The following is a 26,604-nucleotide window of genomic DNA, read 5'->3' on the forward strand; positions in this document are numbered from 1 at the left end:
ATGTATGTATGTGTATATGTATATATGTATTATGTATATGTGTGTATGTTTGTATATGTGTATTGTGAGTTTATGGGTGAGCATACCAATATTTGCCCATGAGAAGGTCAGAGGAAGACATCTGGAATCTTCTCCAAATCCTTCTCTGCCTTATTTCCTTGTTTCAGTTAGAATGAGAGGTTGGTGGGCAAGCTTTCAGGATCTGCCCGTCTCTGACCCCTAACTGCTAGAGTACAGCCGTGCACAGCTACACCTGGCTTTCCCCATGGGTTCTGGAGATTCAGATTCAGGACTTCATGCATGCACAGCAAGCGATCTGAGCCACGGAGCCGCCTTTCCATCCTTCCATCTTTAAATATTTGGAACCAAAATGTGTTAAGCCCCCTCCTTTCTATATTTCACATTCAGAATTCAGAATTTTCTCCTAATTTGAGACAAGGGGCCCAAATAGATTCAAGAAGGGGTCGTACCCCACTCCACAAACTCTCTTCTGTTGTTCCAGACCAAGGGCACTTCCCAAAATTCCGTTTTCCAACTTAAATCATAGGATAACTGGTCAAGTTTTTGTTTTGTTTTTGAGACAATGTCTCAAACTGGCTTTTGTAGCTTCAGATGGCATTAAATTTGTAATTCTTCTGTTTCCAGTTCCCATGTGGGATTGCAGGAAATCTAATTTAGGGTCTCAATAGGCAAACACTCCACCCTTCCCCCCTTTCCCCTCTGGATCTTTTGAGACCGGGTCTCACTTTGTAATTCTTGCTGTTTTAGAGCATGCTGTATAGGTGAGGACAGCCGTATACTGGTAGGGTCTTCCTGTCTCTGCCTCCCATGTGCTAGTGTGAGGAGGTACGAGCCACAGCCTTAGACTGTCAGGTTCTTAAAGTCTCGGTTGGACTGAGAACCTGAACTCTGAACATTTGGGGAGGTTCATTGATGCCTTATTCTGGGAAAATAAATCAGAGTGCTAAATGTATGTATATAATATGAACATATATGTGTATGTATGTGGTTAACCTCTTTAGTCACTGCACTATCAGAAAGTGCAGATTTTTCCTAATACATGACTGTGAATTGTTAACGCACAAAGAAGGTTGTTAGATACTAGGAAAGCATCTTCAACTTGGTCCGCACAGGAAGTTCCAGGCCAAAGAGGGCCACCTAAAGGGACTTTGACTTAAATAAACAACAAAGTGGATATTCTTCAACTGGTGTTCCTTAAAAATATCCTAGAAATAGCTGTTGTTCTTGATTAAGGGGAGATGGTTATGTGAGCTGGGGGTGGGGGAAGGGAAGGGGGTCCTATGGGGTGCACGTATCTGCTGCAGAGGAGGAGATGCCTTTTCTTCTGAGAGGTCTCCCTTCGCCAGCTCAGCACTGCTCTCTTAACGCTCCTTTTGCTCGGAGCTCTACCTTCCTCCACACCGTGCAGCCTCTGGGTTTTATTTATTTATCGGACTTCTTTGGACTATCAAGAAATATCGTGGGGCTGGAGAGATGTCTCAGAGGTTAAGAGCACTGACTGCTCTTCCAGAGGACCTGAGTTCAATTCCCAGCAACCACATGGTGGCTCACAACCATCTGTAATGGGATCTGACGTCCTCTTCTAGTGTGTCTGAAGATAGCGACAGTGTACTCATATAAATATAAATAAATAAAATCTTTAAAAAAATATTGTCCATATTGGTACCTGACTCCAGAGAACAGACATATCAGAGCACTTCGCATTTGAAAATATCAGTAATAAGTTCTCTCTAGAGACTGTGAGTTGTGGCTTATTGTTTTATTCTATAAGATATTTACACTTTCTTGGATGTTTCAAAGCTTTTGACAAATGGCGTATTTTGTGTATGTGGGGTGGTGGTGCAGGCAGGCCACAGTATGAATGTGGAGGTCTGAAGACAGCTCGCAGGAGTCTGTTCCTTCCACTGTAAGGGCCTTAGGATTGAACTCAATTTATCTGGCTTGACAGCAAGTGCCTTCACCCGCTTAGCCGCCTCACTAACCCCTTAGATTTAATAACTTTAATTTCCAAAGTTTTAAAATAATTCACCACGTTATCGCCTTTATTTGTTTGTTTGTTTGTTTGACACAGGCCCTCACTATGTAATCCTGGCTGGCCTAAAACTCACTGTGTAGATCAGGTTGGTTTTGAACCCACAGAGATCTACCTGCTTCTGCCTTGGCCTCTGGAGCACTAGTATTAAAGTTGTGCTCAATCACACTGGTCTCTAAGTTATTTACTGAACATGATGGACTAAACCCAGAAAGATATGGTAGGAACTCCACTCCTGCAGGTACATGGATGTCAAAGGAACAGGCAGTTTCAGGAAGTTACAAAGAGAAATGAAGGATGTGACAGAAAGGGGTCAGATGGGAACCAGCAGCAGGCAAAGCAGCCTCTGGGGCCCAGCATCAGATCCTAGCCCAGCATGCTTCCAGACTCAGGCAAGCTGCAGCATCTCAGGGATTCATTTATCAAAGAAGGCGATGACTGTGTCCTTTGAAAGACAAAAATAAGGGGGAAAGGCGCTCATAATGATTGTCTGTGGTAGTCGCTGGGGTTGTTTAAATCAAAGTGCTTTAAATCAAGGGTTTTTAAACAATCAAATATGGGACCGAGATGGCTCAGTGTTTCAGAGCAGCTGTTGCTCTTCTAAAGATCCAGAGTTCAAGTCCCAGCACCCACATGGTGGCTCACGATGTCTGATGCTATCTTCTGGTATATAGATAGATGTACACGCAGACAAAATACTCATTTACATAAAACAAACAAGAGGCAGGCTTTAGATTCCGCCACTTTGGAGGAAGAGGCAGACAGATCCACAAATTTGAGGCCAGCTAGATCTACCTAGTGAGACTCTATCTTAAAAACAAAACTGGAAGTTCTAGGCATGGTACAGGTCTTTAATCCCAGCATGCCCAGTACAGGGTTGGGGTAAGGAGGGAAGAGAGTTCCAGGCCAGCCAGGACCACATAGTGAGACCTTGTCTGAAAGAAAAGAAAAAAATCAAAAACCTGGAATTCTTTCAGAGTTCAGGAAGCCAGAAGTCACACGCTGACAGGCAGCAGGGGCTCTCCATCCTTGGGTGCTAGAGAGAAGAATTCTCTCTTGCCTCTTCATTGCTTCTGGTGTTTGCTGGCCATCCTGCTGTTCCTTGGTTTGCCGACTCTATTAGGCCGTGGTCTTCTTGTGTGTAATGCTATCTTCTCAAGAGCTAATGATACCAGGCAGTGAATTTAAGGCCCATCCTAATTTTCTTTTCCTCCTTTTTTTTTTTCCAAGACAGGGTTTCTCTGTGGAGCCATGACTGTCCTGGTATTCACTGGACAGGTAGACCAGGCTGGCCTTGAACTCAGAGATACCTGCCTCTGCCTCCTGAATGTTGGGATTAAGGGCGTGTGCAACCACAGATTTGGGCCCATCTTAATTTAATATAACCTTAACTAATTATATCCTCAAAGATTCTGTTTCTATTAAAGTTAGATTGTAAGTCCCTTTTGGCCAAAAGTTTTAGGTGGTAACAGCAGTACCTCAGTGGGAACTATGGGAACTATCCAGTTTCAAAATGCAGATGAGGGCTGGAGATGTGCCTCAGCTGAAGGAGTGCTTGCCTATCATTCACAACGTCCTGAGTTCAATCCCAGAACCACGTGACTTGGGTGTGGTGGTGAAGGCAGGGATATCAGGAGTTCAAAGGTCATCCTAGACCACACTGCCAAACCCATCAGAGAAAGAGACTAAGAAAACTTCTTTAAGCAAAGTCAATGTAAATTTCTTCCTTAAAAAAATATTTTATTTTATGTGTGTTTGTGTGTGTGTGTGTGTGTGTGCACTTGGATGTCTGTATGTGAACCACAAGTGTGCAGGAGCTCTTCGAGGGCAGAAGAGGGCATCTAATTTTCTAGAACTAGAGTTGCAGGAGGCTGTGAGCTGCCACATGGATACGGAAGCCAAGTCTGTGTCCTCTGAAAGAGCAGAAAGCCCTCTTAACAGCTGGTCCATCTTTCTAGTTGCTATCAATGTTGGCTTCTTACAGAAAAGTGGAAACTCCTGAGTGTAAGGGTAGGGTGAACAAGAAAAGAATACCTGTAAGAAAAATAAATGCAGTACGCTGCTCTTTCAAAGGACCTGGGTTCAAATCCCAGCACCCATATGGCAGCTCACACTGTAATTCCAGTTCCAGGGGAATCTGACACCATCACACTTGGAGGCAGAAGACCTATATAAATGAGAGAGAGAGAGAGAGAGAGAGAGAGAGAGAGAGAGACTGACTATTTTAAGGGATTAAAATTTTAAAAATAAAAATAATGCAAATAAACAAAAAATGTCATTTCTTTAGGCTAGCGTGTTAAAGAGAACGACATAGAAGCAGTAAGGATTAGGGAGCTGGAGAGATGGCTCAGCAGTTAAAAGCACTTGCTGCTCTTGCAGAGAGGACTGATGATTGGTTCCTAGCACCCACCCAGATTTCACAACCATCCACATACTGAGTTCCAGGGGATTTGATGCCCTGTTCTGACCTCTATAGGTGCCAAACACACACGTGGTGCACACACATACAGACAAAACTCATACAAGTAAAATAGTTTTAAAAGATCATTCAGGACTTATTTGGTAAAGATGAGGGTCAGAGGGACGGCTCAGCGGGTAAGGTGCCTACTGCTCATTAGATCCCTAGCGCCTAGTGGGGAAGCCTGGCATGGAAACTCCTGGAGAGGTGGACTTGCTAAGGGCCTGGCTTGGCTTCCTAGCATCCCCATGGTAGCTCACAACCATCTGTTACTCTAGTCCCAGGGGATGTCATCTTCTGGCCTCTGCAGGCACCAGGCGCACCCACAGTGCACACACATACATTCAGGCGAAATGCTCATACACATAAAAATAAAAGCGTTTGTTAAAAGAAGTCTGACATGATCACACACACCTGTAAACTCAGAGCTGTTGGAGCAGGGGCAGGAGAATCTCTGGGGCTTGCTGAGGACCAGCCTACCTATAGGTTCAGTGTCACAAAGAAATAAAGTGGAGAAGGCTAGAGAAGACCCAACCTCTTCCTTATGCACATATATGCACATGCATGCATGCATGCACACACACACACACACACACACTCATGCACACACAGTAAAATTTTGATAAATCCTAAAGCTGTAGCAGAGCATCTCAGGTGCAGAGAAAGTCTAGCATCTCAGTGTTTAAACAATGCAATTACTAATTTCACAAACCAGCTATTACTGAGGCAGGAACTTCTTTGTTCCAATTGGAGTTCAAAAGTACAATTCTCTTCCTAATGGAGCTCTGGAAGTTGTAGAAACTGAGCATTTCTTCTAAACCATTGTAATTTCCTTTATCTCAAATTTAAATAGAAAGGGCCATGGTACTAAATTACTATTTATTAACCATCCTGAAAGCTGGCAGCATTGGAGCAGCACAGAAACCTAGAAGGGCTTGTTTATGGGTGGTCATAAAATAAAGGAGTGCTGGTGACTGTTCTGGTCTCTCCAGTGATCACTAAGCATTTCTCCAAACCTTCCTGAAAATGAGGGGTGACTGGCGTCCTGCCTTAGTTTCTTCTACTAGATTTCATTCTTGGACCTGCCACTTGTGCTCCCACAGAGTATGAGATACTTGTGTGCACTCGGTCCTGCGTGATGCGCTGTCCTGAAGGGGTTAGGGTAGGGAATGGGTGGGTTGCCAGGGCAGGGGACACAGAAGCAGCAGGGGTGTGCTCTGACCAGCTTTAGCACAGGATAAAGGGACATTTCGCCTGGTAGCAGCAGCCACAGAGAATATGACTGTGAGGAGGAGGTAAGTTGAGGATCTCTCGTCAGGTTCCTGTGTGAGTGAGGGTGGTGGTCCATAGCTTGTAATCCCAGCACACAGGAGGCAGAGGCAGGGATAGACCAGGCAAGTTTGAGGCCAACTAGGTCTTAATAGTGAGTTGCAGGATATCAGCCAGGGTAACACAGAGCTGTCCTGACTCAAAAAAAAAAAAAAAAAAAAAAAAAAAAGCCTTAAAGAAAGAAAAAGAGCTGGAGAGAGATAGATGGCCCCATCAGCAAGTCAGAGAGCACGAATTGTGGAGAGGAAAAGACAGAGGATTCCTGGGGTTGAATGTCTGAGCAGACATTCTAACCCAAATCAGCAGATTCCCGGTTCATTGACAACTCTGTTCCAAAGGGGAAAAAAAAAGTCAGGTGGACAATGTTATGAAATATTATGTAATGAGGAGGTACCTGACAGGCCCATGCCAAGATGTCCCCCTCAGTAATTATGCCATGCATCAGATCTGGTATAAAGGAGATTTATTTGGCGGAGGGGAGGGGAAGGGAGGGGAGAGGAGGGGAGAGGAGGGAAGGAAAGGGGAAGGCAGGGGAAAGGAATAAGAGCCTGGAAAGGGGTAGAGGCAGACAGACAGGAATAGAGCCATGAGGGCAGAGAAAAGGGGACAGAGAAGGACAGAAAAGGGGAGAGAGAGACCGGCTGGGAACAGAGAGAGAACTGGGGCGCCGAGCAGGTCTTTTTATACTGCCTGCACCTGGCTGCTGCAGCAGATGATGATGTAAGCCTTTCTGGGCCAGTGGGAGGAGCTTAGTGGAGTTGCCTGCAAGCTAACAGTTATTGAAGAAGGCACCTAACATTCATCTATGGCATCTGGTGCACACACATACATACACCCACACACACCCACATACACCCACCCCCCCCCCCCCACACACACACACACACACACACTCCAAGAGGTACCTCTCCTTTGCATGGTGGATAATACTACTACAGTGTGCGGAGGAAAATCGAGGAGGGTGGAGCAGGGGTGGGGCTCCCTTCTGTTGCTTTAGCCTCTGATGCTTTCAGGTTTTTGCCCCGAAAACTTCCTCCCCTTCTCCATGAGAGGCCAGCGTGCAGGCCTGGCTTTAGGTCTTTTTTTTTTTTTTTAATATTTTTACTTTCTATATTCTTTGTTTACATTCCAAATGATTTCCCCTTTCCCGGATCCCCCCTCCCCATATGTCCCATAAACCTCCTTCTCTCCATCCATTCTCCAATCACCTCCCTCCTTTTTCCCTGTCCTTATATTCCTCTCCAATGCTAGATCAATCCTTTCCAGGATCAGGACCCTCTCCATACTTCTTCACGGGAGTCATTTGCTATGCGATTTGTGCCTTGGCTCCAGGTCTTGAACCAGTCTTTGAAGGACTCCGGCTGCTCTCCATTACCTTGCAGTTGGATACCACTGTCTTCCACTGCCGAAACTCCCAAGAAGAAAAGTGGCATCTTTCAAACCTCATGTAGGCTAGGCAGGGTGGTATATGCCTGTAAGCTCAGCTCTCCTGAGGCTGGGGAAGGTTAGGAGTTCAAGGTTACCCTTGGCTGCTTTGCTAGTACAAGGCCATCCTGGGCTACATGAGAACCTGTCTTTAAAAAAAAAAAAAAAAAAAAAAAAAGCAGAGAGGCAGGGAAAGAGCACTCATAAAATGAAATCATATTGTTCCTAGCTTAGGGATACAGCTCAGCGGTAGAGGCCTTTCCTGGCAACTGATGTTCTCCTGGTTCCTAAAATAAACAAAAAAATCTCTTGTCAAGGCTCCCGGAGCCCAGCCCTCTGTATAACACATAGCAAACAGGTGCCCAGTGAACAGCTGGCATGTATGCCCTGTCCTGTTGGCTTATTGATAAGACAGGGTGGCTGCCCGCCCGGCATCTGCTGCCCTCTCCGTAGCTGATCTGTGTAGAGCCCAGTCAGTCCTTCCTCCACTGCGGCAGCCTGAAGGCCTACGCCAGCTCTAAAAACACCTTCGCTGCCTTTTTAAAAAACTGTTTATTTTATGTGTATGGCTGAGTTATTGTATGCCTTGTATGTCTGTGTATCACATGTATGCCCTTGCCAGGAGAGAGATTCAGATCCCCTGGAACTGGAGTTACAGATGGTCCTGGGAAGCGAACCTGGATCCTCCCATCTCTCCAGCCATACCCTGGCTGTCTTATCCTAAGCAAAAGCCATGGCTGAATGGGGCCTTCTCCTCAGGCCTGCCTCCGGGAGGTCTTTTCATTCACAGAAGCATGAAGGAAGTTCTGATTTAAGGAGCTATCTCTACGCTCTCTTGTCTCCCTCCCTTCTGTATCAAAAACACTGCTATGGTGTGGCTGAGGGTCCATCTTAGAGGCAGAACCCCTGAGTTTACAAGGTACTGGATTTATCCCCAGCTCTGGAAACAAACAAACAAACAAACAAACAAACAATGGTGGCGGGCGAAACCTAGGCTACATATCCAGTCTGAGGCCAGCTGGGGTTTGTGAGATCTTGTTTCCAAACAAATGAACGTAGAGGAATAATGTATTTCCAGTGTGAAAAAAGACAACTGTGGGAGCTAGAGGTGTAATGTAGTTGGTGCAGTGCTTGCCACGAAGCCCTGGGTTCAGTCCCAGCTTTGTGTACGGTGTGTGTCTTGGTTCAAGCTGTGACCCCAGCACTTGGGAGGTGGAGGCAGGAAGATTAGGTTTGGTCATCTCTAGCTATGTGATGAGTGTGGCATCACCTCAGAGTACACGAAACCCGGTGTGTGTGTGTGTGTGTATGTGTGTGTGTCTAATTTTTAAAAACATACACACAATAGTTGTAGAAAGAATGGAATGGAAGGTCCTGGAAATCCTGCAGTTGCACAGGACACTCAAAAGTAAAACCAGGGCTGTGTCAGTTTAACTCCATGCCCACTGTCAACTCCAGGCAGGCAACACTGCACGTTCTCTTGTCTCTGGGTCTGAATGCTGCGATTACAGCCATATGCTTGGCCCTGCTTTGATCTTTTCATGTTTGTCTTTTTTTTTCCATCTAAGAAGCCATTGCTACATCTCACAGCACAGGACCAAGAACCTTGTTTCTCTCTGTCTAGATAGAAAACCTGATTTGTGGACACTGTAATGAGGTCACTCGTGTCCTCCAACCACTTCTGTGAATGGAAGTGTATCCAGAGTGGACCCCAGTGTGACCTGATCTAGAAATGGGGTCTTTGCAGATGAAGTTCAAATGACATCCTTGGGGCGGGACCTAATCTGACCGATGTTAAGAAGGACTGGGGAAATTTGGGTTTAGAGGTACACCCACAGTGGAAGTTCCCCACAGTGGAACATGAGGGCAGGAGGTTTGCGAGGTTTGGTACCACCTGTCTGAAATCCCAACGCTCAGGAAGCTGAGTCAGAGGGATTATCAGTTCTAGGCCAGCCTGGGTTTATAAGTAGACACTGACTTTAAAAAGCCAAAACACAATGTTATGCTGTAACAAACCCAGGAACACCCCAGACTGCTGATGGTCACCACAGTCTAAGACAGGAATGTAGAACATGTTCTCCCTGTCGGCTTTAGGCATATCTCCTGCTGAGTCCTTCATTTCAGGGACTCCAGAGCTGTGAGACAGCACAACCTTGTGGTTTAAATCCACCCAGATTGTGGTGGTATTACAACAGCTTCGGCAGACTCCCACAGGCACGGTGAGGTGTACCAGGTCAGTATCCATAGGGTGCACTCAGGAGAGGTCAACAAGTGTGTGTATATGTGTGTGAGAGTGTGTGCATATAAGTGTGTTTGTGCATGTGTGAGTGTGTGTGTGTACATGTCTATGTGAGTGTGTGTGAGCATGTGTGTATGTTTGTGCATGTGAGTATGTGTGTATGTATGAGTGTGTATGTATGTGTGCATGCATGCATGCTTGCTTGTGCGTGTATGGGGAGGGAGAAGACAACCTCGGATGCTGTTTGTACCCACTGGCTTGTTTGTTTGTTTGTTTAGTTGTTGTTATTGTTGTTGAGACATTGTTTCTCCTTGGCCTGGAACTTGCCAAGTTGGTTAGGTTGGCTGGCCAGAACTTCCGGGGATCCACATGTCTTTGTCTCTCCAGGGCTGGGAAAATAAGCAGAGGCTGACACACTCAGCATTTTTGAGGTGAATCTAACCCAGGTCTTTATGCTTGCAAGGCAAATACTTTATCAACTGAGCTCTCTCTCCAATCCAACTTCTGCTTTTCATAACATATAACTTCTATTGTTTGAAATGGACTAATTAATTGGTTTCTATGCTGCTGAGGATCTAACTCAGGGTCTTCCATATGCTAAGCAGGTGCCCTGTTTGTTTCTCAACTGCACCCCCAGCCAGCCCTCTAAATATTTTTAGTCTGTTAGAACAGTAGCTCTCAACCTTCCTAACACTGCGACCCTTTAATACAGTTTCTCATGTTGTGGTGACCGCCAATCGTGAAATTTTTTTTTTTGTTGCTACTTCATAACTATAACTTTGCTACTCTCTAAATTGTAATATAAATAACTCATATGCGGGATATTTGATATGCAATCCCTATGAGGGGTTTTGACCCACAGGTTGACAAACACTGACTTAGATGCAGCAGTGTTAGGACCAAGAATGTCTGTGCTGAGTCAGAGTGGGTGGACCCTCATCCAGCTCTCAGATCATGTGAAATGTTTCAGAATAACTGTGGAGCGTCTGCTGCAGGCCAAGCACAGACGTTCAAAGGTTGTCAATCAGAGACGGGAATCCATGAGGCAGCACCACTGTCTAAGCCTGTGCCCAGCCCGAGAAGCAGCAACCCAACTCAGCAACTGTTGATCCCTGCCGGCCTGTTGTGAGGACAGAGTTCTCATCTTCTCAGAAAAACTTGGGCCGGCCTCAGGAAGGACCCCTGTGAAAGGGGCCCAAGGTGGCCTGGTTGGACTGGTGGTGGAATAAGGGGGAGGCATGCTGCAGAGTGGGGGTGGGGGTGGCAAGTCGTGCTCTCTTCGGATGCTTTCACCAAAACCAGTTAGAAATCTGCATCTCTCTGGGGGTGGGATGGGGATAAACGTTAAACATTTGATTTTTAAATTTTTTAAAGAAGGAGCATGTCCGTATACCAAGAGAGTCAAAAGCACAAAGGCAGTACAAGAAATATGTCTGTCCTTTCCTCCTTCACCAGTGTGTGGGCTTGAGTGGTTTCTTAGGTGTTTCCAGAATTAAGAGCAGTGTCCTGCCAGCTAGGGCACTGGAAGACTAGACTATGTGGCTTGCCTCAGACACCGATGGGCTCTGTGGGTGCAGAAACTGTCACACTGCTGGAATCTTTTCTAACCCAGCTGACCTGTCTATCTTTCCTCCTGGATCTCGGCCCAACCAGTAGCTGAACCTGCTTGAACAAAGGTCGGGTGTCTGTTAACCTTTGCATCAGATCGATCATAAAAAGTACTGTAGTTTCCTTTCCTATCATTGTGATAAAGTACCCTGACACGGAAGCAACTTAGGGGAGGAAGTGTTTATTGTGTCTCACAGTACCAGGTTCTAGACCACCATTTCCCAGAGGTCAAGGAGGCAAGAACCTGAAAGAGCTAGTTACCTCACAACTGAGCAGAGAGAAATGAACCTAAACACCCTCAATGCTCACGCTGGCTTTCTCTGTTCTTACACAGTACACTGTAGCTGTCTTCAGACACACCAGAAGAGGGCGTCAAATCTCATTACAGATGGTTGTGAACCACCATGTGGTTGCTGGGACTTGAACTCAGGACCTTCAGAAGAGCAGTCAGTCCTCTTAACTGCTGAGCCATCTCTCCTGCCCTTTGTGCTTGTTTTTATTGTTGTTTTATTTGCGGCTTTGCTTGTTTATGAGACAAGGTCTCACCACGTTGTCCTGGCTGGTGGAACTCAGAGATCTTGTCACCTCTGTCTCTCTGAGTGCTAGGGATTAAAGGTGTACCCTAGCACACCCAGACAGGGTCTTATGCAGCCCAGTCTAGCCTCAAACTCAAACTGTGTGATATAGGATAACCTTGAACTTCTAATATTTCTGGCTTCATCTCCCCACTGCTAGGATTATAGGTACCTGCCAAGATACCTGGTGGTTAAACCCTGTTTGTCTAGAGTCCTTGTTTATTTTAGCCAAACAAGCCACCAAGCCACGTTCTCAGCCCTGAGAACTTATAATTGATTTAAAAAAATAAAATTTTTTGAAAAGTTTTGAGGAAACTTGAAAGCACATAATGCGTGTCCTTGGGAATCTAGGAGCCCCAGTATGAGGAATAGTCTCTATTGTGGGGTCACATATGAGTGTCCTCGGGGATCTAGAGACCCCAGTATGAGGAATAGTCTTCTATTGTGGGGTTGTAGCAGCTGGGAACTATTTGCTATTACTGTATTAATAATTAGTGGTATCAATATTAATACCACTATTATTATTAATTATTGATCAATAACAAGTGGTATTAAAACCCTGTTGACTTGTATCTGTAGACATGCATCCTCCTGTCAGTTACCAATCTCAGACAGGTGACATCTAGACAGGCCATGTCCTTGGACAGGTTTGCTCGGGCCAGGCCCTCGTCAGGTGTTCTCGAGTCCGGTTACAAGCTCAGGCAAAAACAATCTAATGGAACACATTGCGCTCATTAAAAAGCAAGAGAAACACATCTTTGAAGTAGTCTCAGAGAGCCCCACCCCTGGACAGATGTGCGCCCTCCTCTCACCTGTCAGAAAACGACGGGGTTTCCTAAAGTGGCATTTTGTTTCTTGGTGACAAAGCCCTTTCAATCCCAGGGACATTTATAGCTGACACTGAAAAACCCTTTGCACCTGACCACCTGGCTGCGGTACGGAGTGTCAGCCACCAGCCTTTGTCTGTGGGAGATTAGCTTTGGGGGGCTGCGGTAGGAGTGTCAGCCACCAGCCTTTGTCTGTGGGAGATTAGCTTTGGGGGGCTGCTAGGGTGAAACACTGGGGGAGAGGGCAGATGTTATTCCATATGTATGAGAAGACTTAGATTAACCAAGAGGGTGAGTCAGGCAGGAAGATCCAGTGAGGCACAGGAGGCTGTCACCGCAGGTTGTCACTGATAGGCAGCAATGTCGTGTAGAGGGCTCCTTCTCTTGCCCTTGCAACCTGACAGGGTCACCAGGAGTCTGAGTGACCGATAGGGTCCCCCTCAGGTAGGTCCTAGTAAGAGACAGCTTTTCCTTTCTTTTCCTTTCCTTTCTTTCTTTCTTTCTTTCTTTCTTTCTTTCTTTCTTTCTTTCTTTCTTTCTTTCTTTCTTTCTTTCTTTCTCTCTCTCTCTCTCTCTCTCTCTCTCTCTCTCTCTCTCTCTCTCTCTCTCTTTTCTGTACTAGAAGGTTGAACATAAGCCTCACACACACTGGGTGGGCAAGGGTCCTACCACCCGTGGGCTTCGTCTCCCCTTTACCTACTCTTAACAACTTAGCTTCCACGAACTTTCCTGAACAGACTCTCACAATCATCCTCAGAGACAGTTGTTGCCTTCTAGATTTGGGAGTGTGAAGTGGGCTGTTTCATCCTCTTAGCCGAGTGTGTGATATATCCAACTCATAGCCTCAGGAAGCCTGATGGACCCACAACCCTGCAGGTGGCACAGTAGGGTAAGAGCAGGGCCCAGGGCCTAGGCTCTAATCCCATCACCTTGCATAGCTCAGAGATGCTGTCATTCAGTCATTCAACACATCCTTATGGCCAGCCTCTGTGTCTGGCACTATTCTAGACATTGGCACTACACCTGGGGACAGCATAAATAGTCATGTCCAATGGAGCTCACAGCTGATCTGGCACGGGGGCTGAGGCAGTGAACAAGTAGCTTATAAAGTGTGTTTGAAGGCAGTAAACTCTATGACAGGGTGGGGAATGACTCTGGATTTGAGGGAGCAACAGTTGAGTGAGACCCGGGAAGGAACTGTCATTGTAAATAGGAAAGTGTCTTAGTTAGGGTTTTACTGCTGTGAGCAGACTCCACGAACAAGGCAACTCTTGTAAGAACAAATTTAATTGGTGCTGGCCTACAGGTTCAGGGGTTCAGTCCTTTGTCATCAAGGCAAGAGCACGGCAGCATCCAGGCAGTCATGATGCAGGCAGAGCTGAGAGTTCTATGTCTTCATCTGAAGGCTGCTAGCAGAAGACTGACTGCCAGGCAGCTAGGACGAGGGTCTTAAAGCCCATACCTACAGTGACACACCTACTTCAATAGAACCACACCTTGTAATAGCACCACTCCCTGGGCCCAGCATATATAAACCATCACAGAAAGTCAGATAGCAGGACTAAAATTAGCAAGACTTCAGGAGAACTGTGGGGACTAGTGATGTATAAGATGCCAGCCAAGTGCCCAGCACGTTAGCTCATTGGTCAGTGCCTCATTACCACCCCAGCTGGTTCTTCCTTATGAGACCGCTCAGTGTCTCCCAGGAGCAAAGGCTATGCTCAGGACAGACAGTCCATGCTACTACAGACAGACGAAACAGCGCCCAGCCTGGCCCAGGGCACGGAGGAGCCCAATACCTGCTTTGTGCAGTGTGTCTTTGGGGTGACTAGGGGTGATCTCTTTTGGGTTTGGGTCAAAGGAGAAGCCGGAAACTCAGAGCAGAAAAGAACAATGCTAAGAATCAGTAATCCAAGGCCAGAATTCTCCAGACTACTTAACCTGGGATCCCCAGTAACCATGCTACCGTGTTGCTAGGCAACCTCACATGGTAAGGGACAGCTGGCTGGGATCAGATAGCTTGAGGACTGTTGCTTGGTAGCTCCTGGGTCTACTGCTTGCAGTGAGGGAAAGAGGTCTTGTATATTAGCAGAGGAAAACAACTGGTCACTCAGGGCACTCAGAGAAAAGCCCTAAGGCTCCCTTAGCCCTGTGAATGTCCTTTACCTCCTCATGAACATCATGACAGGTCTACACTCCCATCCTCAACCCACATAGACATAACATACATATGCACAAACAGAGATATAAAATCTAATTTAAAAAATGGGCATGATGGGACTGGAGAGATGGTTCAGCAGTTAAGAGCACTGGCTGATCTTCCAGAGGTCCTGAGTTCAATTCCCAGCAACCATGGGGTGGTTCACAACCATCTGTAATGGGATACGATGCCGTCCTCTGCTGTGTCCAAGGAGAATGACAATGTACTCACATACATAAAATAAATCTTTAAAAAAAAATATGAGCATGATGGTACATGTCTGTAATCCTACCACTGGCGGGCCTGGAGGGTCAGAACACAGCCCATGGTCAGTCTGGGTTACACGTGAGCTTGTCAAAAAGACTCTGGCATCCTAACAGTTCCAAAGTATAAAACTTCCAGTGTAAACAAAATTTCACCTAAGAAGAAGTATAACCATGTAACCCCTCTAAAAGGACAGATTTCTACTACCCTTTATGGGGCTATCTTTTTAAATCCTTGGGCTCTTGGTTAAAGTATTATAGCCTTGGTTTAAAATTAAGTGACTTCACACTTCCAACCTGTCATATGTTTACATGTTTTTCTGTGTAGAGAGGAGGTGGCCATAAAGCTAATGGAAAGTGTGGGGCTGCTGGCCAGGAAAGCACACATGGCTGCTCTGTGTGTCCTGTCACACACAGAGGTGGCCTATAAACCGCAGGCTAAGACCCTCATCCTGTAGGAAGTTTGTTTATCATATAACAAGTGGGAGAGATAATTTAGTTTTTTTTATTCATTCATTCATTCATTTGTGTGTATGAATATTTTGCCTGCATGTATTTCTCTGTATTATGTGTGTGACTGTTACCCTCTGTGGACAGAAAGGGCATCAGATCCCCTGGAAGTAGAGTGATAGATGGTTGTGAGCCACCATGTAGGTTCTTGGAATCCAACTCAAGTCCTCTAACCAGTGCTCTGGGCGCTGAGTCTCCTCCTCAGCACCAATACTTAAGTTAATACCTAGACCGCTAAGCCCTGAAAGAGGAGAAACCCAGAACCCGCTGTCCAGGGAACAGACAGATATGGTGCTGATGTACAGGTGGTCCTAAAAGGGTGACGGGGAGGCAGGGAGCTGCCCCGCCCTCCCGCTTCCAGTCTGGCAAGCTAGAGAACAATAGGGAAAGCTCCTCCCCGCCCCCACCTTCATAATGGACAAGGGAATTCAGGTTGCCTCGCTCCAGAACTTCAACCCATGCACGCACCACAACTTAAGCCGGGTCAATACCAGTGCTAAAAGAATAAAGACGGTCATTCAGGAAAGCATCCAGCTGGCACTGTGCTTGGAGGACCCATGATGAGAACTGATGTTCCAAACTGTGACATTTCTGATTTTCCAAGCTTCTGAGCAGAGTGGAGTTTATTCCTCCTTCTCGGTAAACAGCAAGTCCTCCTGACAGAGAGTGGAGGGACTGAGAGGAAACAGAAGGCTGCCATTACCCGGTGTTATCCACAGGATCAGAGAAGAAACTACTACCCACTGACCTGTGTCCCTAGCTCAATGGCACTTGACACTTCAAACATCTTACTATTATGTCCGAAGGAATTTCTTTTCAGGAACTCTGAGAGGAGGGGGAAATGACTTGGGTGACGGAGGGACAGGAAGTGTTCTTCCTCAGAACCCAAGGCTATAGTCACAATTATCTCCAGCAATAACTCAGGTTTGCTTAAGAACTTGTTCTTGAGAACCCGGAGGCCAGCCAAGACAAACCCTGGCGCTGTTGATCTGCTTCCTGGTGTGACTGGGACCACACAACCGTGGCTTTGGGATTTAAAGACTCAGAAGGGGAGACTCCTGCCTGGTTCTAGGTTCTCCCCGAGGATAGGGGAGACTCTTCCACCAACAACCTCTCAGTAGCTGTTAATGTTTTATTCAATAACATTCACTCACTAAAATGACATGGTTGGGACCTATGCATCACAAATATATGTACATATATTTTACTGTAAAGGAATAATAGGATGTATATAAAATAGTCTCCAGTGGAGTGAGTAGAAGTTAGTGGGAAGTAGACGAAGCAAGAAAGTCAGAAAACTGGAAAGTATTAAAGTGGTAATGGGCACACATGGCCCGGTATACTATTTTGATATCTGGAAATATATATTTAAAAGCCTGACATGGTGGCACAAATTCACAATTTGGCCTCTAGGAATCAAGAGGTAGATTGATGCCAACCTAGGCTACATAGCAAGACCTTGTTTCAAAACAACAACAACAACAAAAACTTACAAAGACATAAATTTGGATCTAACAGTAATGAGGTTTTCACATCTTTAGCTACATCACAAGCCCAAGGGCAGCCTGGGCTACATAAGACACTGTCTCATAAACAAACAAACCAAATAACAAACAAAAATGTTTTAAAGGATGTCTGTTCCCTCCGGTAAGTTTCCCTTCCTGAACTGGAGTCTTAAAGAAACTTATCGCCTTGAACCTGATCATTCTATGCGTGGGAATCTATCCAAAGGCAACAGCGAGAGAGACTCATGCACCATCACTGAAGTGCCATCTAAATCAAGGAAACTCTGGATGAAGCTCACTGTCCAACAACAGAAGAATGGTTAAGTCCAGTGCAACGAAATCATTGAAGACATGGGAAACACTCTCGACTTCCCGAAAGCAAGCAGAGAAGAGTTTCAACGCTTGCATGGCGCACAGCCTTTCCTCTGTACTTGTTTGTGGTTCTAGGGGCAACCCTGGGGCTCTGGGCAGGCCAAGCATCTGCTCCACCGAGCCTCACCCAGCCCTTCAGTTTGTTTTTAAAACCTCACCCAGAAGACTGGAAATGTAGCTCACTGGTGGGGCACATCAGGACCCCAGAGTTCAATCCCCACACCACTCACCCACACAGCATATGAAAAATAATCTGGAAAGAGAGGCAGACAACAAAATATCAAAAGTAATTCTCCCAGGCCACCTCTCACCCAGCATGCAATGCACATTTGTGGGGACCTGATACATTGGCAGATTGCCAGCTTCTGGGTCTTGGACAGGCTCTTTGCTGTGACCAACTCAAAGTCGGTTTTGGCTTAAAAGTTTATAAATACAGAAGTGAAATAAAATTGAGAATGGAATTAATTTTTTCTTAGCAGGCTTATAGCAAATCTGTTTTTCCTTTAAAAATTTTTATTACATTCTATTTACCATCTATGTATCTGTCTAATGTGTGCATGTGTGTGTGTGTGTGTGTGTGTATGAATGTATCTACCTACCTGTACCACGTGTGTGCACAGGTGCACATGTGCATGTCTACATCTGTGCGTGGCCAAAGACTGACACCCGGCATCTTCCTTGATCTATCTCCACCATGGTGTTTAGCGTCAGGTCTCTTGCTGACCCCGGAGCTCACGGCTCGGTTAGCCGAGGCAGGCAGCCAGCCAGCCAGCCCAGGGGTCCTTGCATCCCGGCTCCCCAGTTCTGTGATTACATGTCTGGCTCTTTAAAACAACATATACTATTTTTATTGATTCTTTGAGAATTTCATACCTGTGCCTGGATTTCACGTGGGTTCCTGGTCTCACACTGTTCACAGGTCCTCACACTTGCCCTGCGGATACTTTACTGATTAAGTCATCACGCCAGGCCCCCCGCCTGCCCTTGACTCTGCTGCCCGCCCAGGCCATCTGTAAGCAGCACCCTTGGCAGCCCCGCTGGCGGACTGCCCTGGCACGAAGGAGGACAGAAAAGGAAGCCTCATGGCTACCAGGCCGTCTAGCCTTGTCCCTTGGGCATTTCTGCCGGCCATCTGTCCTCTCTGTTTCTAGCAGCAAAGCTAAGTGTCTTTGGAGGCCTGTTTGCCACAGCTTTCAAACCTCTCTCAGTCGGAAAAGAAGCAGTGTTGTTCGGTGGCTAGTGTGACCTTGGTGTTGGAGAGGTGTTCCTATCTTTGGCAGAGTCCTTAGTCATCAAGAGCTTCTGCTGAGAAAATGGTGGAGAGAGTTGGGGAGGGGTGAGAGGTAGGGAAGTGGAATGGAGGTGGGGAGTAGAAGGGGGGGTGAGGTAGTAGTGGGGCACACAAGGGCATGGGATGGCAGTAACATTTCTTTGTATTTTATGAGCTGTCTCCTCTCCATCTTATCCTCATCAGCACACAGTACAGCTAAGCTATCATCTCTGTGAAAGCTGGGATTCTTTCTGATCCCGGGGGTTCCCATAAACACTGACTGCTGAGAGTGTCTCCCTAGAATGCGGAAGACTGCTGGGCAGTGGTGGCGCTTCCCTCTAATCCCAGCACTTAGGAGGCAGAGGCAGGTGGATTTCTGAGTTCGAGGCCAGCCTGGTCTACAGAGTGAGTTCCAGGACAGCCGGGGCTACACAGAGAAACCCTGTCTCAAAAAACAAAAACAAAACGAAACAAAAATGTGGAAGATCTGACAAGGCCCACAGCACCAAAATCACCAGAGTTTAAATGTTTTAATTGTAAAAGAACAGACTGCTCGAAAACAAAACATTTTTTAGCAGTTAATTTTCCTTTTCCTCCTCCTCCTTCTCTTCCTCCTCCTCCTCCTCTTCACAGTTGCAACAAAACCTCTTTGACAATGTCTTAATAACAATCTGGTAAACCTCAGGGAGTCACTACTGCTTCTGCTTGGTGCCTTTTTGAGTTCAGTCAGTAGACTGATAATTGAAAATACATTTTTTTTTCCTGCTCTGACTCTGCCTACACTTGTCTTCATGATGTGATCTTAAAGCATGACACAGTTTTTGGACAGCTGCAGCAGAGCTAGCAATCGTGAATGCTGCGTCCCTCCCCAAGTGGCATGGAGAAAATTAGCACACATTAGGAGGGAAACTTTCGAAGGCTCAGAACAACCACTCTCCCTGAAAATCTCTCAGCCTCATAGCACCGAGGCACCAAGTGAGAGCCAATGAGAAAGGAGAGATTTGCCCCGTGTGCCTTCAAATGGCCAAATGCAATTAGAGTGAATTAAAATTATCTGCTTGAGTAGATTAGCTATTTTCACACCAATTCTCAGGCCTCGGAAACGAACCTAGCTTGGCTGCTGACAGGCCACTGATATCGTCATATTTAATTTTTAGATTTGGCCGTGAAATTTGGCTCAACGTGAGTCTGTGTTTTGTCAGACCTATGAAAGTGGGAGAGGATTCCTGCTGGGCAGTCTGAGGTCAGGGGCTCAGTGACTTACAGGTTGTGTGACCTTGGACAAGGAAGCCATGGACACCAACTCCAAGGACAGCCAACTCCACAATGAGGAAAACAACCTCAGCTCTGTCTGCCTCCTAGGAAGCCCCAAAGCCCAGATGAGACAGGGTTTGGGAACTGTGAAAGCCCCACGTGAACAGCCAGGGCGACTGGGTTCACAGATAGACTCCTTCCTGCCTCATTACCAAATCTCTGTTGAATATGCATGCAGTGGATTTTACTTAACCCTCATTCTTGCAACATGACCCTTTTGGAAGTGTCATTTTTAGAGCTGAAAGCAAGATTTGCTTAGTTGGCCTGCTACAGCTAGTTATCTGAGACAAGATAACTGGAACTGTCAAGAAAGGAGGCCTAGAGAGGCCGCAGCTCAGGCCACAACAAAGTCTCATCCTGATGGTCTTTCTTTCTTTAGTGAAACCGACATTTAAATCCAAAGCCACAGATTCTGGTAAAAAGTTAAGCTTCAGAAGGCCGGTGTGGTACAGATTTACACCTGTAAATCCCAGCATTTGACAGAGGCAAGAAGGTCAAAGAATGTAAGACTATCCTTGGCTACACAGAGAATCCAAGGCCAGATCCAGAGGTGGCTCATTCAGTGAAAGCAAACCCGACCGACCGGAGTTCAATCCTTGGGACCCTGTGCTGGCTGGTTTTGTGCTAACTTGACACAGGCTAGAGTCATCATCAGAGAGGAAGGAGTCTCAGTTGTGGCAATGCCTCCATAAGATCAGGCTACAGCAAGCCTGTAGGGTATTTTCATAATTAGTGATTGATGGGGTAGGGCCCTGCCCATTGTGGGCGGGGCCATCCTGGGTTCTATAGGAAAGTGTGTTGAACAGGCCAGTGAGCTTTCTCCTCCATGGCCTCTGCGTGAGCTCCTGCCCTGTGATGAGCAGTGCTACAGAAGCCAAATAAGCCCTTCCCTCCCTAAGCTGCTTTAGTCATGGTGTTTTATCATACAGTAGCATCCCTAACTAAGGCAGACTCACACGGGGCAAGGTTTTTCAAGTCTTCTAACCTCTGCATACACAGCATAGTACATGCACACACACATAAACACACACACACACACACACACAAATCAATGTAGTTCTTAAGAACAGTTCAGGAAGCCGGGCAGTGGTGGTACACACCTGTAATCCCAGCACTTGGGAGGTAGAGGCAGGCAGATTTCTGAGTTCAAGGCCAGCCTGGTCTACAGAGTGAGTTCTAGGACAGCCAGGACTATACAGAAAAACCCTGTCTCAAAAAAAAAAAAAAAAAAAACCAAAAAAAAAAAAAAAAAGAACAGTTCAGGGCTGGAGAATGGTTCAACAGTTAAGATCACTCGCTGCTCTTCTAGAGGACCTGGGTTCAATTCCCAGGCTCACAACCATCTATCTGTAACTCTAGTTCCAGAGGACCTAATGCCCTCTCCCGGACTCTGGGGGTATGAGGAATACACATGGTGCACAGAGAAACATGCAAGCAGAATTCTCATATACACAAAAATAAAACACTCATATACACAAATAAAAATAAAATAAAAACTACATACACGGTTCAAAACTAACCCCGGGCTGTGTGAGATCCTGTCACAAACAAACAAACAAACAAACAAACACAAAAGCCTCGATTCTCCCAACTTCTTCTGTTCATTGTTTTCCTGAAGGGGACATCTGACGTTCAGGTCACTGCCCAAGCCAAACTTACGGGTCCAGCTTGAACTTGAACATACCAGGGAACAATATGTATTCAGCAAATATTTACAAGGGAGGGAAAGGAAGATGTAACCTACCTTACCCTCCCTTGTTCTACGTTTCTGAAATCCCAGAATTGGAAACACCATGCTCAAATTACTATTTCAGCAAATATGGGATCCCTCTGCTTCTGAAACAGGCCATTTTTTAAACATAGCATATAAGAGAAAGTTCTAGTCAGTTAAAATACAGCAATGCTTTTTTTTTTAAAACCACCTTACACTTTGATTTTATAGATGTTAAGTGAAAAAGTTATATATCCTAGGATAGAGAAGACTGTGCTTTAAAAACAAAAACAAAAACAAAAGTAAAGCTGTTTCCCCCTCCTGACAGAACAGATTAGCAGACCAGCCTCAGCAAGAATCTGGTCAGCCTCAGCTCCTTGCAATCACGCATGTTGTGGAATCGTTCTTTTGTGTGGATGGAAGGGGAACATTTTGCTTTGCTTATAGATACAGTAACACCAAATATAGGTGTGGACTTAAAACTTGGGCTGTGAAATACTTGAAGAGCTCGCAGTCAGTTCTGAGGGTTACCGGGGAGGCTCTCAGGTGCCAGATCAGCCATGCACGGCTGTGGAGGCGGAGGACACTCACCGTTAGCTCCGTCTCCTTGTGTAAACGTGCTTTTGCTTTTGCTTGTTTTACTTCGTCTTGATATGGCGGCCGGAGTTCTGTTATCCTGTTGTTCTAGTTCAGGTAAGGCAGCTGGAAGGCAAGGGTCTCCTGCACGGGGAAGTTAAGTGTGGACCGTCGAGGGCAGCACCTTGCCCGCTGGGCTAAAAATGACATTTGTGTGGTGCAGTGGGAGCTTCGGAGTCTTTTTGAGCAGAGAGAGCTAGAAATCAAGCTTGTGTGACAATTGTAATTGGTTTTTTTAGGGGGGGGCAGCCTCTCTGATTAGATTGTCCTTATTCTTTTTTTTTAATTCTTCTCTCATACAATATATCCTGACCACAACTTCCCCTTCCTCCACTCCATCTAGTCCCTCCCCATCCCCCCAAGATCTACTCTGTCCCTTTCCCACCTCCCCACTTCCCAACCCCTGTCTCATCTCATAAGAGAGCAGGGGGATGTCCTTGTTTGTAAATTCTATTTGGACTAGAAGACCTTCTCCTATTTCTAGCTGGGGTTTTTTTGGTTTTGTTTTTAGTTTCTTTGGTTTTTGTTTGTTTGCTTGTTTGTTTTCTTATGTAGCCAGGACTCTCCTTGAACTCCATATACAGGCAAGGATGACTTTGAGAGCTGTGAGCGTGGTATGCCAGGCAAACAGCTGACTTACATGGCCAGCCTTAGTTGTTGTTTAATTACTCCATTATTCCATTAATGTCCATCCATTGGGACATTATGTATACACAACAGCAAAGAGAATCACACCCACCCATACATGCACACATTCACAAATGTTCTAAGTGACTCTTTCACAGGCAGGTGGGGGGAAAATGATCCACATGACTGTAGTTCTCCCAGGGGCCTTGTAACCACAGGGTACCACGCCTTGCCCTTTGCCAGGGTCCTTGAGCCATTACTGTAATGGTAAAAGCTCAGTTACTGTAATGCCCCTCATACTGGGCAGAAACCTGGCAATGTCTGATCCCTGACGATGGACCCACTGTTCTCTCCTTTGCAGTCAGAGTACCATTTTGAGTACACAGCGTGTGACAGCACGGGTTCCAGGTGGAGGGTCGCCGTGCCACACAGCCCGGGCTTGTGCACCAGCCTCCCAGACCCCGTCAAGGGCACCGAGTGCTGTAAGCAGCCTTCCTGTTCCAGGGTCTCCCTGATACTTAGCTCTGACCTCTAACCTAAGCCTTTTGCTGTCCAAGCCAGGCTCTTCCTGACAGAGAGCACAGACATCAGAGTTTTCCCCTACTTAGTTCCACCCTCCCCCCCCCCCCCCCCGCCAGCCCTTCTGAAATGTGGAGTAGCTACAGAAATTTTATTTAGCCAGGAGTGGTGGCACCTGCCTTTAAGCCTAGCACTTGGGAGCCAGAGGCAGATGGACCTCTGTGAGTTAGAGGCCAGCCTTGTTTACATCGTGAGCTTTAGGACAGCTAGGACTACATAGAGAGACCCTCTCAGACACACACACACACACACACACACACACACGCACGCACGCACGCACGCACGCACGCGCACGCACACACACACACACACTGATGCCGTCTTGAGTGCATGCTCATGTACACACACCCTTCAGTTTTCTTTTCTGCCCATCTGTGCATTTCTTTCTGACCTGCACCTACCAGCCACAGCAGTCATTAGGCGATATTCCAGTTTGCTTTTGTTCTTGGAAGGAAAACCAAAGAAAATGAGCTTGTGCAGATTCAGGTGTTAGCTTGCATTGGGCATCATTTCAGGGAGCCAGGTCCTTCCCACTGTGACTCTTGGCTCTAGCCCCGCCTCTCTGACTCTGTCCTTGCAGCTGTACTGTCCCCAGGGCCCTGTTCTGTTAGGATGCAAAGGGAATAGCAATAAATGACAGGGACTGGACCTGAGGGTCTATTTAAAGAGTCGCAAAGGAGATTGAGCACATTCAAATTCCAACATCATTTTAGCCCACTGTCTGGCGCAGGGAGTTTAAGCACTGAAGAATGAATATGACTGAGATCGGGCAGAACTGTGAACGGATAGAAACAAAGGGGCGATCATCAGTTGACTCAGTAGGCGTTAGTGAGGCTCTAGCATAAGCACCTACTATGTGTGCACATGATGATGTACTCATGCTGAGTGAGTCATGCCTACAAGCACTGAGGACATAGAAGAGAGCAGATACTCAGTCCATCTCTCTGCAAACCTTTATGGTGCTCCTGTGATGGCAGTGCCTGCTCTGAGCCAGTCACTTTCTGGAGGAGCCCAGGGCCCCAAGGATATCAGGTAGATAGAACCGTGTTAGTACAATGCGAGAAAGAATCAGAACTAAGGGTGTTCATGATAAGGAGTAACTAGGAGGACCAAAGCAGATGTTTGGAGGTAGGAAAGTAGAGACACAGTGGGGCTGGGGCTCGGCATGAACTCAGCACAGAGAAGTCATTGGGAAGGCGACAGGAAGCCAGGCTGGAAAGCTAGGATCCAGGAAATTGTAAGAAGGCAGGACGCCAGGCCAGAAGCTCAATGCCGTAACCCCAAAGCTGTGCCACGCTGTTTGTTGACTAATCTCTGTATAGTTCCAATCTGACTATGTGCTACCAAACGAAACAAGCACTTATTTTAAAAGAGAGACAGAGAGACAGACAACAGCCAAATAGACAAACAGACAGACACACAGAAAAACAGAGAGAGAGAGGAGACAGAGAGACACAAAGAGAGTCTGGAGAGATGGCTCAGCAGTTAAGAGAACTGGCTGCTCTTCCAGAGGTCCTGAACCTCAGCAAGTCTCAGCAACCACATGGTGGCTCACAACCATCTGTAATGAGATCTGGTGCCCTCTTCTGGCCTGCAAACGTATATGCAGGCAGAACGTTGTATACATAATAAATAAATCTTTAGAGGGGAGGGGGAACTAATAGAATAAATCCATGTTATAGAAAGATACCTAAGGCTATAGAATGGACTAAAACAGGAAATCAGGCAGTCAGGAAAACATCACAATGGTTTAGCAGATGCTGAGAAACTCAGCTCCAATGGCAATAGTAGAATCTGAAAGGAAGAGACAGGGGCCATAGGATAAGGGGGAATTAAGGCTGAAGGACCTTACATGGTCCAGAAAGCTCTGGCTGGAACTTTAAGAATAGCTGAAGCATCTTTAAGGAAACAGGTCATCAGAGATGCGCCCCAAAGTCCCCCAGAAAAGCAGAGCCTTCCTGCCAATCTCTCTCTCTCTCTCTCTCTCTCTCTCTCTCTCTCTCTCTCTCTCTCTCTCTCTCTCTCTCTCCTCTTCTCTCTCTGGTCTAGAATTAGAGGAGAGGCACTACCTTGCCTGACTTTATTCCTTTCTTTATAAAAATAGCTTAAGACACAACTACTTTTACTAGGCTAGTTTTTGTTTTATTCTTCTTAATTAAGATAGGCTCTCTGGGTAGTCTTGCTATATAGATAAGGCTGGTCTTGAACTCACAACAACAATCCTTCCTCTCCTTCCAAAGGTACTACGTCTTACACACAATGAATTTCACCCCTAGTTAGGCAAATTTCAGGGCTGTTATAATCTTCACAGTAATTCTTTTTTGTTTGTTTATTTTGTTGGTTTTTCAAAACAGGGTTTCTCTGTGTAGCCCTGGCTGTTCTAGAACTCAAGAGATCCACCTGCCAGTGCCTTCCCAAGTACTGGGATTAAGGTGTGTCCCACCACAGCTCAGCAAGTTTGGGGGGCATTAAGAGTCTGAAAAGAAAGTTCTTAGTGACAGTCTTTCCGCAGTCTCCTACCTCACCAATGGTAACCATAAATCTGCCCTATGTCTCTATGACTATTCCGTACAAATATCACATGAGATATTCCTTAGCCCCGAGCTTTAGTTGTCCAGACCCCAAGATCCTGACCCCGAGGACCCGGCTTTAGATTGCCTTCAGCCCCATCACTTCTCCAGAGACCACAGTGATCTCAGCACCCCTCCCTTGTCCCTGATCTGCGTTCCAGCTTTCTCTTGCAATGCCGGGGAATTTCTGGATATGAAGGACCAGTCCTGCAAGCCCTGCGCGGAGGGCCGCTACTCCCTTGGCACTGGCATCCGATTTGATGAGTGGGATGAGCTGCCTCACGGCTTTGCCAGCCTCTCAGCCAACTTGGAAGTGGATGACAGCATCTCGGAGTCCACTGAGAACTGCACTTCGTGAGTTTGGGAAACAGCACACAAGTCTCCTGAGGAAGGGGCCGAGGTGCACTCTGGGTAGTGTTCTGTGGTGCTCCCAGCTGGAGGAAGGAGGACAACACACCCCTAGAGGTGGGGGTGGGAGTAAGGGCTACTGGATGTGACCTCTACTTTGGCCTATTCTGACCTAAGCTTACCAT

The 26,604-nt window shown here is 46.4% G+C and overlaps 1 protein-coding gene across 1 annotated transcript in view; it reads left to right on the forward strand.

The window, feature by feature from the left end:
- Elapor1 (endosome-lysosome associated apoptosis and autophagy regulator 1) overlaps positions 1-26,604 on the forward strand; it is a 77,510-nt gene that overhangs the window by 16,638 nt on the left and 34,268 nt on the right. The window contains exons 2-3 of the mRNA XM_052179437.1: positions 23,284-23,404; positions 26,233-26,425. Coding sequence (XP_052035397.1) covers positions 23,284-23,404; positions 26,233-26,425 — 314 coding nt within the window. The remainder of the gene's footprint in view (positions 1-23,283; positions 23,405-26,232; positions 26,426-26,604) is intronic.

Source organism: Apodemus sylvaticus, chromosome 4 (genome assembly GCF_947179515.1).
Source record: "Apodemus sylvaticus chromosome 4, mApoSyl1.1, whole genome shotgun sequence".
NCBI lineage: Eukaryota > Metazoa > Chordata > Mammalia > Rodentia > Muridae > Apodemus > Apodemus sylvaticus.